We start from the raw sequence: 14,310 nt of genomic DNA on the forward strand, positions 1-14,310 counted from the left end.
CTTCCCTTTAATCAATCAGGGGAGAAGACTTTTCCTTTTACTGTCAACTCCACAAGAGCAACCTAGTCCTGTTAACTATTTTTGCATACTCCGGGAATTGACAAATTTAGTATCTTGTTAAGGCTTAATTTCAAGTGACATCACCACATAGCATCATGCAAGCATTTAACTATTTAAGATACATACAATGCATTTGAAACTCTACATCTACATGAAGGCTCAGACGTTATAATGTGTAACGCGTTGAGTGATATTTGCCATCTAAGAAAAATGGCGTTACAGGATGCAGCTGCCGCGTACAAATAAAGCGAGTTCTGACGAGTGCTACTTGTAACAAGCCAGCGCTGCACGGTTTACAGACTGCAAGCACGAGACAGTTCAACACGGATGTAACACAAAGGAATAAACTAATTACTATACATTTAGTACCGCTTGAAGTGAGGCCCTTCTCAGGTTCTTTAAAAAAATAGTAAACTTTAAATGGTCATAAAACCCCTTTCCATCAAAGGGACTATATGAAACTTTTGAGCTAATTTTTGGTTCTTTTTCAGTTGTTTTACAAAAATAAGAGGAAAACCTAGAAAAACTGTTTAAAACGAAGGGCTACAAACACGCAGTAGATGTTTGTTACATCTGATCTATTGCACCTGAAGCGTACCAACGGTAAGAACGATTTGGAGAGAAACCATACATTCGTTTCCACCTCGCCCTCCCATGATCAGTCAACCACTTTGCTGCGCAGAAATGGTCGTGGTTTTACAGAAGTTTTGGATTAATTTGATTGACATTTCAACGGTCCAAACGTTCTGCAGCCATCAAACTACGGACACTCTACAGAAGCCAATGACATTGTGCCAATTTGCCTGAGCGCCAGGGATGGAAACACTGCCGCGATCTCGTACATGGAAGAAACCTCCCTCCCACCCTCCAAAAACCCCAGATCTGTAGGCTTGCCTCACGTGAATTAGTCATTTAGGTGAACACGAAGAGTGACATTCCTTAGGATGGAGCACAGAAAAAATGTGAACAGCACTGCTCCTTTATGGCTAGTTTACATTTGTCTTTGTTTTTACAGACTATAAAACTACATTAACACTGATTTTACCTTGCCTGATCTGTGGTAAGAGATTAGGCCCAGAAGTGAAAATAAATGTTGTTAATCTCTTACCACAGATCCCTTTTGAAAACGATTATTTTCCTGTCCATGTAAACTTACACTATCTGCCTTATCACAACCAGTTTGAAAAAAATCAGTATCTAAAGAAACAAAATGATCAAACAAGGACAAACTACTTGCAGCTGCCTGGATCCAGCTAAATAAGAGAAAAAGCAGAGGCTGGACATATTTGGTTTAATCTGATTTTAATTAAGGGGCGTTTCTGGAGTTAAAACATTGATAAGAATAGTGCCTAAACTAGATCCACCAAGAGGTACTGAGACAAGTGGTTAGCAACCTTACTTTTTTTTAAAAGATACTATCACTTGCACACAAGATGGGCAGAGAAGGGCTCAATCCCCAATTGACATGAGTAGTCTTAAATAATCTGCAATGAATCTTCACATTTGATTAAGGGCAGCAGCATCAGGACTAAATGCTTTTCTAAAGTGAAAAAAGAATTAAATACCAAAGGCTTGGAGTCATGACAATTAATGTAACTGTGGATGCCATTAACTTCAATGAGAGCTAGGAACAATTTTTAGATGATCTTTGATTGAGTTTTGGGTACACAAAAAGCCTGAGACCAGGCTATGTAGATGGAGATGTTGGCTTAGTATACACTACAAAGTTTTTGCACCTTAGCCAGCATAACTACACCAGCAAAATCCTCTTGTGGGCACTGGCACGTCACACGGACAGGAGCTTTTGTCACCGTCTCTGACGGTGTCTATGGAGCTGGCGCCGCTACTTTGATGAAAGGACTCCCAACAGCCTCTGCATGAACAGGCTCCACTGGCAGCAATGAGTCTGTAGCACAGGGGAGCCCTTGGACTACAGGCTCCAATGCCTGACAAACACCACGCCGGTCCAGACACACTTGTGAAACTGAGGAGCAGTGCGTGTGACCTGTCAACATGCTGCACAAGGAAACCTGGGAAGCGCAGAATTTGTGTGAACCCACATAAAACTTAAAATACTTGAGAGATACTGAAGAGGTAGGAACAGAGGCCAGACACCTACCTTCCTAATCTTGCCCCGTGTTGAAATTCCCAGTCTGCACAATAGACTCGTCTTGTGTTGACTGGGAGATTTGCCAAGCTCTCGCAAAAAGCCAAAATGTTAATAAACAACAAAATGCCTCTGCTGGGCACCAGCCCTCATGTTGGCTGTCCCTACTAGTCACCATTGGGCTTCAGGTGTCCCAGCAGGTTTTTAGCTTCTCTTTCTTTGTTGTAAAGGGCCACTGATGAGTGACAGTCCACCTACCAAATTAAGAGTAATTAATAGTGCTCTTGAAGGAGTTATGCTGCCTACTGGAACAAGATACTAGCAAGGCGACATCCTGGGCTATGAACCCATTCTCTTGCCATTCTACAGAGCTTCAAGTCCAGGTCTTGGTTCACCACAGAGAGGGGTGGGAGATCCCCATGCCCCGGTCACAACCGTCCTGGGCAAGCAGAGTCAGTCTCTGGCGGTCTGGGGCGAAGCCAGGGGTAGGGAAATGAGATTTCTGTGGAGTAGTCTGTTAGCCTTCCTCTGCGGGACAAGCCTTGTGACATGAGAAGGGTCAGCATGTTGAGGGTTTGTGACATGAGACGGGTCAGCGTGTTGAGGGTTTGTGCTAGCAGGAGCCATCTGCATCATCCTTCAGGGTCACTTGCCTATCCACCCCTAGAGCTGGTTAGTGTTGGCCGTGTCCTTTCTAGCTAATCAGAAGCCACAGAGAAAACCCAGCCCCGCAACTGAACAAGTATATAGTGTTGCGAACAGTCTTATCTAGCTCCCCCATACCCCAAGTTCTTGGAAGATGGGCCTGTGGTACAATGCAATGGCATCCTCTCCCTTTCATATAGGGGAGGGAGGCTTCTGTAGAGGTCCCCTCTTGGCACAGCCTCTCAGGTGATTATTTGGGCCTGACAACAACCAACTCTGGAAAAAGACAGCAAGCATATGATGCCTGCATCAACAATGGGCTTATTGTTCAAACACTCTTGCACTGGACCCCTGGGTGGCACCTCTTCCAGAGCCAGTACAATGTGTGGCAACTGGATTCATAACACAAGAGGTAGTGAAATGTTTAGTGAGAAGTTGCTATTGCACATGACATGTAGCCAAAATCTTATGCTCTGCACCAGGGGTAGGCAATCCCTGGCACGGGTGCCAAAGCAGGGCACGCAAAGGCATTTTACTTGGCACATGTGCCTTGGGGTGGATGGCAGGGAAGAAGCCAGGGCCACACTGCCACAACAAGGATCGGGCCCCTCATGACTCCCCCACAGTCCGCTCCTGGCACACCAACATCTTACAAGTCAAGGTTGCGGGTGTTTTTGGCACTCTGCCCAAAAACGTTGCCAACCCCTGCTCTACACTCATCTGGGAGCTTTGCCCAAGTAAGGACTGTGTAAAAACCAAATAAAAAGAATTCAGGAGTTTGATACTTGGCCAGTTGCCGTTTTGCAATTAAGCAATCTACTCAAGTATTTTTTTTCATCTTTATATTTATATTTTATATTTAGCACCTGACAAAGTAAGCTGTTGCTTAGAAAGCTTGTGCACCTCTACCCTACCCGCTGCCTATTTTTTTTTTTCAGAGAAACTTATTTTTAATTAGAAGAAAGTGCATCTAACTGCCACTAGTAACTGTGGGCACCATGCCGAGGCACCTCAGGGCCAGAGAACTGCAAAAAAGTAGAGAAACGTGATATACTTGCCTCTCAGGTGCTGATTTTTGTAGCTTAATGAGCCCAGACATTTGAAAACAACATTAGCATTTAGAAGTGTACTATAACTCAGTTTACCTTACAGTTAATAACCCGATAACATTTCTGGCAGCAGAGTGGTAGCACATCGAACAAGGACGCTTGTCAGGATTCATTTGTAAACAAGTTATGATGCATTAATAGTTTTCTACAGTTCAGCTTCAGATAGTTTAAAGCACCTTTAGTAAGTGTGTACTTATTTCAAGAGTGAATTATGGACAAGGCTTTGCACATTCCTGACACAGAAAGTAATCACAAGAGAACATCTTTGAGATATTTTGTTGCATTTAAAATGTATCAGTCATGATTTGAGTAGGGAATATATATTTGCAGTGTTACAGTCAAGTAAAATTACTTAAAAAGTATTTTAGAAAAATATTCTAATGTTATTTTTTTGCCTCAGGTTCAAAATATAAGATTTCAAGCACCTTCATGTCACCTTTAGTTAAAACATGATATACTTCTCCAGCAAATGGCTAAAGCATAAAAACAATTTTCATTTGGAAACAGCAATATGGAAACTCTACTACTAAGAGAGCTGACAGCTGTTTTAAGGGTATCACTGTTAATTAATCCAGAACAAAAAGGAACATGCCAGGCTTGTAAAGTTATCTTCCTCGCTATTTCCCAAACTTTCCGACAGACAGCATCCCAACATTTGTTTGTCCAACATGCCCCTTACTTGACAGAATAGGTGGGAAGCAGACACTAAAAATCACAACGTGGCAAACTAACACTCAAGCCGCAAGCAAACAAACAACAATGCAGTTTGTCGGGGAATATTTTGGCGGTTCAGAACAAACAGTAGCTGCATTTTAAGAACAAATATTAATCTGTGGAAGAATACAGGAGGTAGCCTTTAACTGCATCTGCTTGCTAACTAAAGAATATCAGCAAATCACTCTGTAGTGACCTGGAGAAGCCAATACATTCACTTCAATACTTTAGGAAAAACACGTGGAAAAACAGCCAAAGCACACTTTCAAATGTGCTACATCGTATAACGTCACACCACACGCACACAAAAAAAACTTAACTTTGAGACTAAAAAAAAGGACATACTCCTTTGAGGCTTTCCATTATAGTATATCACCTTAGAGCTGGGAGCAGATGTCTTGTGTGTAGCACACTACCAGTATGCAGCAACAGCAGTGCTGTAGTTCGCGTCTCTCCTACCCATAAGGATTAATGAAGGAAAATGACAATTGATTCAATGCATTAAACTGATGGCTTTCTAATGCAGGAGACCAAGGAGGCAACAACACTAGCAAATTTCCTAGGTCAAAGCACCAGAAAAGAAAAAAAAAAAAAAAAAAAAAAAAAAAAAAAATCAATGATACAGGAAAATCCTGCACCAGGAGAGAAATAGACTCAAGGTCTCTTCCATCTCTATGATTTTATTAACATTGCCTCACAGACTAGTAGACTGGTTCCCTTATTACAGCGGTTCTGAACAAAAAATTAATTTCCCGTGGAAAGGGGGTATGTGAAGTCTCAATCTGAGACCAAGGGGTATGTCGACTGAAAAAGGTTCAGAACTGCTGCCTTATAATCTGATGCCAGAGTCAAGTGGTGGAAAGAGACAGAAAAAAACATATTACAAAGCTATGTTTAATAGAATCGATATTAAAGTTTTAGCTAACTAATATTAATAGTAAAGATAGGCATTTAAATACTTTACAGGCAATATGCATATTGATAGCTTAAAAACTGTTCTTATACTTTGTACCAAAATGTGCATAAAGGAGAGAGGAGCAAAGGAGAAAGATCATGTAATAAAGAAAAAACTATTTCCATACGACCAATGAACACCTGTGCCTGGTGGACATATCCAGCATACACAAAAAAAGAACATGTCATAACCTTGACCCTACAGCTTCTATTTCAATACTGTAAAATCCGGCAGTATTTCCAAGATATAAATACAAAATTAATGATACCCAGAACATTTCATGTTTGCTATTCATAACACTATTTACAGTATTTGCAACCATCTACAGCAGATGCAAAAGGAAGTCTGGTACAGTAAAAAAAAAGTTAAAAAAATCAGTGCAATTAATCCTAGTTGAAGGTTTCCTTAGAAAAGATTGCATGTACACAGAAGCAAATTACCAAATGGAATATAGAAGTAAGAAGTAGTGTATTAGAAATCAGAGATAGTCGCACCAAAGTGACAACTAAACTGAAGGAGATGTTACTTTAGGAAAAGTATATTCCAAATGGAAAAAAACAAAAACAGAAAAAAGTTGCAATGTGGTTATTCAGTGCGAGACACAGGGAGCGCAAGAACTTATCCAGCATTCCTTTTGTCATGTGAACAAGATTTCCTACAAAAATGTCCTATGGCTTACCTATACCACCAAAAGTGACCCCCAGATTATGTGAAAACAGAAGGCTCTTTTCATCTGCATCTCCAAATAAATGTCCTAATTCTGCATTCGTAATTCAGGCAAGACATTTATGGACTTCACTTGTGCAGAACACCCAATGAAGGCTGTAACACTGGCCTGTTTTGGTCATAAAGCATTGGGTATTATCTCTTAGAAAGACGACAAATTTCAAATCATGCACTGCAACATTCAGCAATCCACTTAATTTTCAGGGGTGTGGTAAAAGTGGGAAGCAAGCAAATTCAGGGCCTTCTTCCTTCTCCTGATCTCAGTGAAGAGAAAGAAAATTTGCTAGCAACTTAGATGGAAAAGAACCAGGGCTTCAATAGTGTGGTGCACAGTATTGCCTAGTTTCAGGAACATACTTCTGCGCAAAAGGAAAGCAAGTGATCCAGCGATATACATGCAGTGCACTTCAGGTTACAATCTGATCTCTAGTATCCAAGTCTCTGCGTGCACATACAAATTAGACAGATTGTGGGGGAAATTTTCAAATGCACCTGATTGTTCGGGAAACCTAAATCCTACTTTTTTTTTTTTTTTTTTTAAAGTGACATGGCCATTTAAGAAATCTAAATGACCAAGTCCCATGTTCAAAAATGGATTTAAACCTTTTGAAAATTTATCCTTCATCCTAATTATACATGAAACATGCTAAGAGAACTACTACAATTTTTGAAGCAAACGCTGTATTAGATGCTGCATTTAAAACTGCATGAAGACCGCAAGAATCAATTGAAGTCTTTTTTTGATTCCAGAATTGGGCAAACTGAAGGAAATGTTAAAGGGGTCAAAAATAATTACACAGTGGAATTTTTCTTAACATAATTATGTAAGTTTTCAAGCCAACACCAACGGATGTACAAACAATGCCTCCTTATGATTTGGACAATTAATAAAAGCCTTTTGAAGGTTTTTCACCTGATCCATCTAGAAACACGCAAAGTTGCTGTCCATTTATTCAAATGATCTCCCCACTATGCAACAGGCTGGTCAAATGTTGGAGTGAAAGTATTCAAGCTTGAATCAAGCCAAAAATACAATATGCTAACAAAGAAAACTGACCAGACTGTGTGTTTGAGTGCGAAGTTGGGAAGGGAAGGGAAGGTTTAACAGACTGGACTGCAAGGGGCTGATGGCTCTACCCCTTTTTCTAACACTGGCTGTCACAGCATTGCCCACGTGTCCCAGGAGGCACTGGGACTCTAAGGCTACAGACAGACAACAACGTGCAGCAATTTGAAAGCAGGCTGCATAACAATTTTTTCACCGTCTGTCCTTACCCTTACGTACGTGAAAGGCAAACTCTAGTGACCTGGCCCTGAATGAAAAAGGACTAACTTCCATTTACCACGAAGTAAGACCAGGCAAACAATAGTCACCTCGGAGCAGCTACTGCACTGGAAGTCCCTGCTCCTACCTCCGATATCACTATATTTTGCTTGTCTGTCCCTACCCTGAGTTGGTCTATTGGGGCCACACTGCCTTCCCCTCTCCCTCTAAACGGCTGATGTACCTAAAAGGCACAGCAGAGCCCAAGAGTAGTTTTGTATCTAGCTTTATTTTGTTAAAAGGCCTATATTAAGTGTTTGATCTTTGCTGGTATTGTTTTGCACCTTTGGATAGCAGCATTTGTTACTGTGTTTCAAGAGCTTTGCTATTTTAGTACAGGTAAGGCAGGAAATTGCAGCTTTCAACTCAGGATTTTTTGCTTAGTCTCTCCTCCTCCCCAAACACTCTCCTCCCCAAATTCAGGCTTAATCCATCCAACACTTTTTGACACCCTTGTCTTCATAAGACTCTTCTTATAGAAATACATTTCTAACAAAAGGAGCTGAGACTGATAGTCATACAACCTGCCTTCTTAATGATGGGCAATGGTCAGTATAAGCTTCCCCCATTGTTTGTTTCTGTACTGGAAGGACAACCCCAGAGGGACAAGGGGAATTCAAACACCACGGCCCATTCTACACTTGTTTTTTTCTGATAAGTCTGCTAGCAAGACAGCAAATTTTATATCAGCTGTTAAATCAAAATGAAAAAGCCATTGCCAGCAATGTAACTGAGCAGAACTGGCGTAATGCAGCAGGATCTGGTCTCACCTCCCCTGACTTGAGTCAGGTAAACTTTTTACATGGGCCAAAGAACTGCAGATGATAAAATCCTTTTGGTTACTGCTGACCTGAGCTGAATTTGAACTACTGACTTAGTGGTTAAAACTACCAGCCTTCACAAAGAATTCAACAGCAATGGTGGACATGACAATCCTAAACTTCCCGTGCATGGTAGTTCATCACACTATTCTCCCTTGGTTCTCTGGGAGAATATTTGCTAATAGTTTATGCAGATGAGTTTTCATGAGATACTGCTGATCTTACAAGAGCTGCTGCAGGAGAAAGTAAACTGATATAGCAATAAAAGTGTATTGTTAATTCACATGTTGCTGCTTATATGCATGCTATTTATATTAAAAAATCTGTATAGAAAACTGAGTTGCTGTACACACCTAGTGCCTATTTCACAATGTGCACTGCCCATTAAAAATATGTTCTGTAAAACACTTTAAACAATTAAACTACTATGGGCTAATTCACTGTATTTTCTTTGGAAAAAAGCCTTTTCTAAAAATTAACAGTATTTTAGCTGGAAGAGATCTGTAATAGGTAAAATTCCTTGGCCCTCAAACACTCATAGCTGTCTCACAGTGTTTATGCCCTTCACAACATGTGAGGGAACTACACACCGAATTCACACTCATGTCAATGGGACATACAGGCAACAGGCAGCCTTTGGTAGAGGGTCTGCATAATGGTCTCATCTTCAAAACCCCCTCTGCACCTTTGCATTTGGGATATTTGGGCCGCATGTTAACATCTTTTGTAGAAGGGGAGGAACAGGGCGAGAGCTAGTGTATCTGCACACCAATCCAGTAGCCAGGAAGTCCCGTCACAGAGCAGCAGCTGCTATTCTATCCCAAGGGATGGAAGAGGAGACATAAACGACTACACCCCAGCCTTGTGCCTGCTTGAGTTCAGGATGTGGGACTGAAGTGGATTCCACCCTTCTAACCTCATGGGGTTGCTCATTTCTGTCCCAGGTTTGTACAGAGGAGAATGAAAAGCCAACACTATTTCAAATAAATGACTAACACTTTAGTTAGAAGAAATAATCCATACCACTAACTGCCAAATTAAAACCCCTCAATCAATTTCTACACCTCAAATACCAGACAGGAAAGTGCAGCATGCCCGTAATGGAAGAGCTATGGCTGGTTATTCATCTTTGTTTCAATAGAGGCATTTGCAATCTGAGTAGAGAACAGAAAGATACAGATAATGGGATTAATTCTGTTTTCAGTTTCACCAGGATTATCAAGAGTAACTCTGGATTTGCCTAGCTTTAACTGAGAGCAGAATCTGACCCAATAATTTCAACAGAAAGACAGAAATAAAAAATTAGGACAATGTAAATTGAACTCGGCTATCAGGTGAATTTACACTTTTGTTTCAGCTGAACAACATGGGCAACGGCATACTGAGCTGAGGAGCAGACCTGAATATGTACACAATACTATGCACCTAAATCTCTCAGGCAGCAAAGGTTGGATATTTTCTGGCTTATTCAACAGCAACCAGTCCTAGTCTATCCACAATATGGCACGGACACTAGTACTGGATAAAGCTATTTTCCACCTCAGTGGCTGGAGGTAAATGTGCTTGCAACAGTGGCTAAATGGCTAAGGGAAGAGAGGAAAGAGAAAGCTAAATGAATCAGTAGAAGAGAATGTAAATAAAAAGTCTCTGTGCTTAACAAGTATTTGATTTAACCTACAAAAATATTAAACAAAACTCAGCAAACAACTTTGGAAATTTTTACCCACCCTCTTCTAAAATAGTTTATGGTGTCAAAGGTAGTGCAATGGTTTTTACATGTATTCTGACTTGTATGAACCCAGTGTGCAAACTAACAAGCATGCATGTATAATAACTATCAGTTCAATTAATGCTTCTTCTAAGAGAACGGCAACCCCTCGCCAAAAAATTTCAACTCATTATTGACCTTATACAAAACAGACTTTCACCTTCCTCCATAAGTAAACTTCAGTTTCCTAAGAGTTATTTTTACTGCATAGATTCTATGATTTTTGCCTAGCTATAACCAGTAAATCACTGTAGTCTATTAAAATTGCTGCTTCACCGAAAATGAACACATAAATAAAAAATTGTTTTGTGCTTGAATGGATGTTGAATGTTGGTCTCATGTGTGCATTTCTGAACTAGACAGGTAAAACCTGCCATGTTGTGTGCACACGTAAAGAGTCTTTCTAGAAATTTCAAGCTATAAAATATACACTGTATGCATCTCTGAACTGTTACAAAGCCAATTGCATATTACTGTATTGGAATAGTAACATCCCCACTCTAAGGTTTTAATGTCTAAAATCCAAAGCATTCTTGATACGTTAACAGAAATACGATGAGCACTCCTTAGTAAATAAAAATAAATAATAGCCTCTAGTCTATCACATTAATACTGTGAAACATATAAAATTTACATTAATTCAAATAAAACAGTGAAAAAGGATTGTACTGTATCACCACAGACCCGTATTCTTTAGAAACTTTGGAAAGTAAGTAAGTGTCACTGCCCTATAGGACAAATTCTATAATTAGCTGTCAGTATGATTTTAAAAAACTCTTTACAATATTTTTTAAATGGCACATTTTCTTTTGCCAATCTAACTGTAGTTATTAAAGGTTTAGATACAAGTTTCCTTTTTTAATTTCATAATTCACTCTACGAAAAACATCTTTAAATGCAGCACAATAAAAGACATTCAAGAACAAACTTCAGAAAATACATTTGCCCTTAGACACAGAAAATTATCTTTGTAAGACAGTTGAGGACCAGAATTCTTTTTTTTTTTTTTCACTTTGAAAATAAAAACTTTTGTAAAAGCACCCAGAATAATCAAAGCTTCATAAATATTCAGAGTGCTTTGCTTTCTTTTGTATTAAAAGCAAGCTCACAGCATTTTAGCCCATCAAGTTTGATATAAATCAGGTATTTCCAAATTAAAAACAATTAAAATGAATAGGAAACTAAATGATGAATTTTGTTTCATTTCTAGCCCTGAGATCACAGCTTTTGATCACAGCTGTAAAACCTGGGTCTGTTTTCTGACAAGCAGCTTAAAGATTTGGCAAACCACATTTCCAACAATTGTGAGGTTTTGTACAAGTCTGTAGTTCAGAAATCAAGTCAGAAATTCTGGACGGAAGGCCTTCTTGAAAATGGAAAAAATAAAATACAGATGCATCACTCATTGCTGGCTGTCAGTGTAGCTTGGGCAACTGTTAGTCTAAGTGCAGCTGGTCTCATGTGAATCCAACTCTACTGAATCGCTAAACATTAAAACATGTCAAGCAAAGTACATGGTACGTAATGTGTCTTGGTGAACTTGAACTGCTTTAGCAAGTGCTTGATGATCTCTGCCATTACTCTGACCAGATGTGTGGCTTCCTTCAGCACTAAGAAGGGAAAGAAGAAAAGAATAAAGCCCCTTTTAATCCGACTCCCCTGAAATACAGGACTTTCACATGGAGCAAATAGCCAAAAATTGAAAACATGGTTTTGAAAATACTTTTCTGAACTATGGAAAAGAACAAGAGGTAGATACTTTTGTTTTACTCTGCTAGAATAACATCATGATTGTTCTTCTTTTTCAAACACTAGTATTTAGCAAAAGACAAAATGTACACAGAAGCTATTAAGGGGGACATTACTGACCTCCACATTTAAGAAGTCCAATCCCTACTTCCTTTCAAACTTGTATTATTTTGCCACCACACAGTAACTCACCTATCATGTTCTTTATCCACCAGATGATACCTGGCTCTGAAGGCAACCAGGTGTGCATAGTATGCTGGTGCAGGGATGGAGACGGAACGAGTACAGCGTACATACGTATGACACAGCTGGTAGGTGAGAATCTGCAGTTCATCCGAAGAGAAACGATTGTCATCCCAGAGGACATGGTAATGAGAAGGTCTGCTTGTTCCCTAAGGGCAGATCAGAGAGAATATTAAAAGGCATTTGGAAATGCTCAACTTCCCCAAGTATTTAGAAATTCAAATACAATGTGTTGCCTCTACTGAACTGCAGGCTGTTCATTGGGTAGATTTCTCTTACCCAGCCTCCACCTGGATAGACAAGGGGTCACAAGCACTTTATGGCCTCTCCCTCCTATCACAAACCAAACTCCTGAAGAGTAGGTTAAAGACATAAATGAAGGGAAGTTGCAGTTATCTGCTGCTCACTGAAGGCTTTTCCTTTAGCTGAAATTCCCCTTGATGGACTGTTACTCTGAAGTGTGTTCACATGTACTCATATCTGCTCTCAGCTCTGCCCCACACTTCAAAGCAAACTCAGTGTAATGCAGCAAAATCAAGGCAAGAACTGTTTTCCATTTCCTTGATGTATAAACATTCTATTTACACCAGTCAGGGTATAAAGATTTCTGGTCCTAGCTCTTTATATTTCTGTGCACATCAAAACACATCTTGACAAGTATTTGTACTTCTATATTAGGTAAAGTGGTTGTTTACCTACTTTGCAGCCAAGATAACAGATTTAATGAGATCATGGCAGGTAGATCCTTGATAAGGCAGAGCCAGGTCTCTTCCATTTTACCATCCTTCTTGCAGAAAAACATGCAAATGTTGCACTTAAACAACCATGCTACTACAGTGCAGCTCTGAGTGCTCTTCTATTGACTATGCCTGGTACTGGTGTTTCAGACTGCTACCACCTCAACATTAGTAGCCTGTTAGCTCATATTACAGACTCATGCTTTTAGATTCAGAAGTCTAGGTTCAGTCCTTACAGCTGATCCTAAAAAAAAAGCAGTTACCCTTGGCTATACTGTTTAAAAACTGGGGAAAAAAGCTAGAAATCCTGACCCCTAACATACCAGTCAGCACCACCTTGCTGTGTATTTCCAACTAACTAAGATAAAAAAAAATAAAGCTCTTTGTAGTAGCTGTCTTCAGTTTAAAAGGAAAGTTTACAGTAAAGAAGTTGCAATAAAGTGAGACTGTCCTCAATATGGACAAAATTGGAGACGTCTTATAGGAGTCTTATACAAGTGGTGCTCTGGAGAGGTACCGGTGGACTGGAAGAGGGCCAACGTGGTTCCCATCTTCAAAAAAGGGAGGAAGGAGGACCCGGGAAACTATAGGCCAGTTAGTCTTACCTCGATCCTAGGCAAGCTGTTCAAGAAAATTATTCTGGCACACATCCAGGAGGGGCCAGCAAGGGACTGCATGCTTAGGGGCAACAAACACAGGTTCATCAGTGGCAGGTCCTGTCAGACCAACCTGGTGGCCTTTTACGGTCAGATCACCAGATCATTAGATGCAGGGGCAGCAGTGGACATCGTCTTCCTGGACTTCTGGAAGGCTTTTGACACTGTCTCTCACCTCGTTCTCATTAAGAAATTGGAGGGCTGTGGCATAGACACCCACACAGTCAAATGGGTGGCCAACTGGCTGGAGGGCCGCACCCAGAGGGTGGTGGTGGACGGGTCCTTCTCAACCTGGAGGGACGTGGGCAGTGGGGTTCCGCAGGGCTTGGTCCTTGGGCCCATGCTGTTCAACATCTTCATCAATGATTTGGACGAGGGGGTAAAAAGCACCCTGTTCACATTTGCTGATCACACTAAAGTGTGGGGGGACATGGGCACACTAGAAGGAAGCAACAGGCTACAATCTGACCTAGACAGGTTACAAGGGTGGGCGAATGAGAATAGGATGGGTTTCAACACAGACAAGTGCAAGGTGATGCACCTGGGGAGGAACAACCGGCACCGCACCTACAGGTTGGGGAACTCCCCTCTTGTCAGCATGGAGGCAGAAAAGGATCTTGTAGTCATCATTGACTCCAAGATGAACATGGGTCAGCAGTGTGGGGAGGCAGTTAGGAAGGCTAATCGTACCTTGTC

General features: G+C 40.6%; 1 protein-coding gene across 4 annotated transcripts in view; it reads right to left on the bottom strand.

Moving 5' to 3' along the window:
• Positions 1-11,411: 11,411 nt before the first annotated feature.
• Positions 11,412-14,310, bottom strand: part of AGO2 (argonaute 2, RISC catalytic component) — a 95,851-nt gene continuing 92,952 nt past the window's right edge. For all 4 annotated transcript variants that reach the window (XM_019528210.1, XM_019528208.1, XM_019528207.1 and 1 more), the window contains 2 exons: positions 12,171-12,370; positions 11,412-11,839 (listed from right to left, as the gene is read on the bottom strand). In XM_019528210.1, the coding sequence (XP_019383755.1) occupies positions 11,721-11,839; positions 12,171-12,370 (319 nt within the window). In that variant the 3' untranslated portion in view covers positions 11,412-11,720. The remainder of the gene's footprint in view (positions 11,840-12,170; positions 12,371-14,310) is intronic.

This window comes from Gavialis gangeticus, unplaced genomic scaffold, assembly GCF_001723915.1.
Source record: "Gavialis gangeticus isolate Ggan-Ray unplaced genomic scaffold, GavGan_comp1, whole genome shotgun sequence".
In the NCBI taxonomy this organism is placed as follows: domain Eukaryota; kingdom Metazoa; phylum Chordata; order Crocodylia; family Gavialidae; genus Gavialis; species Gavialis gangeticus.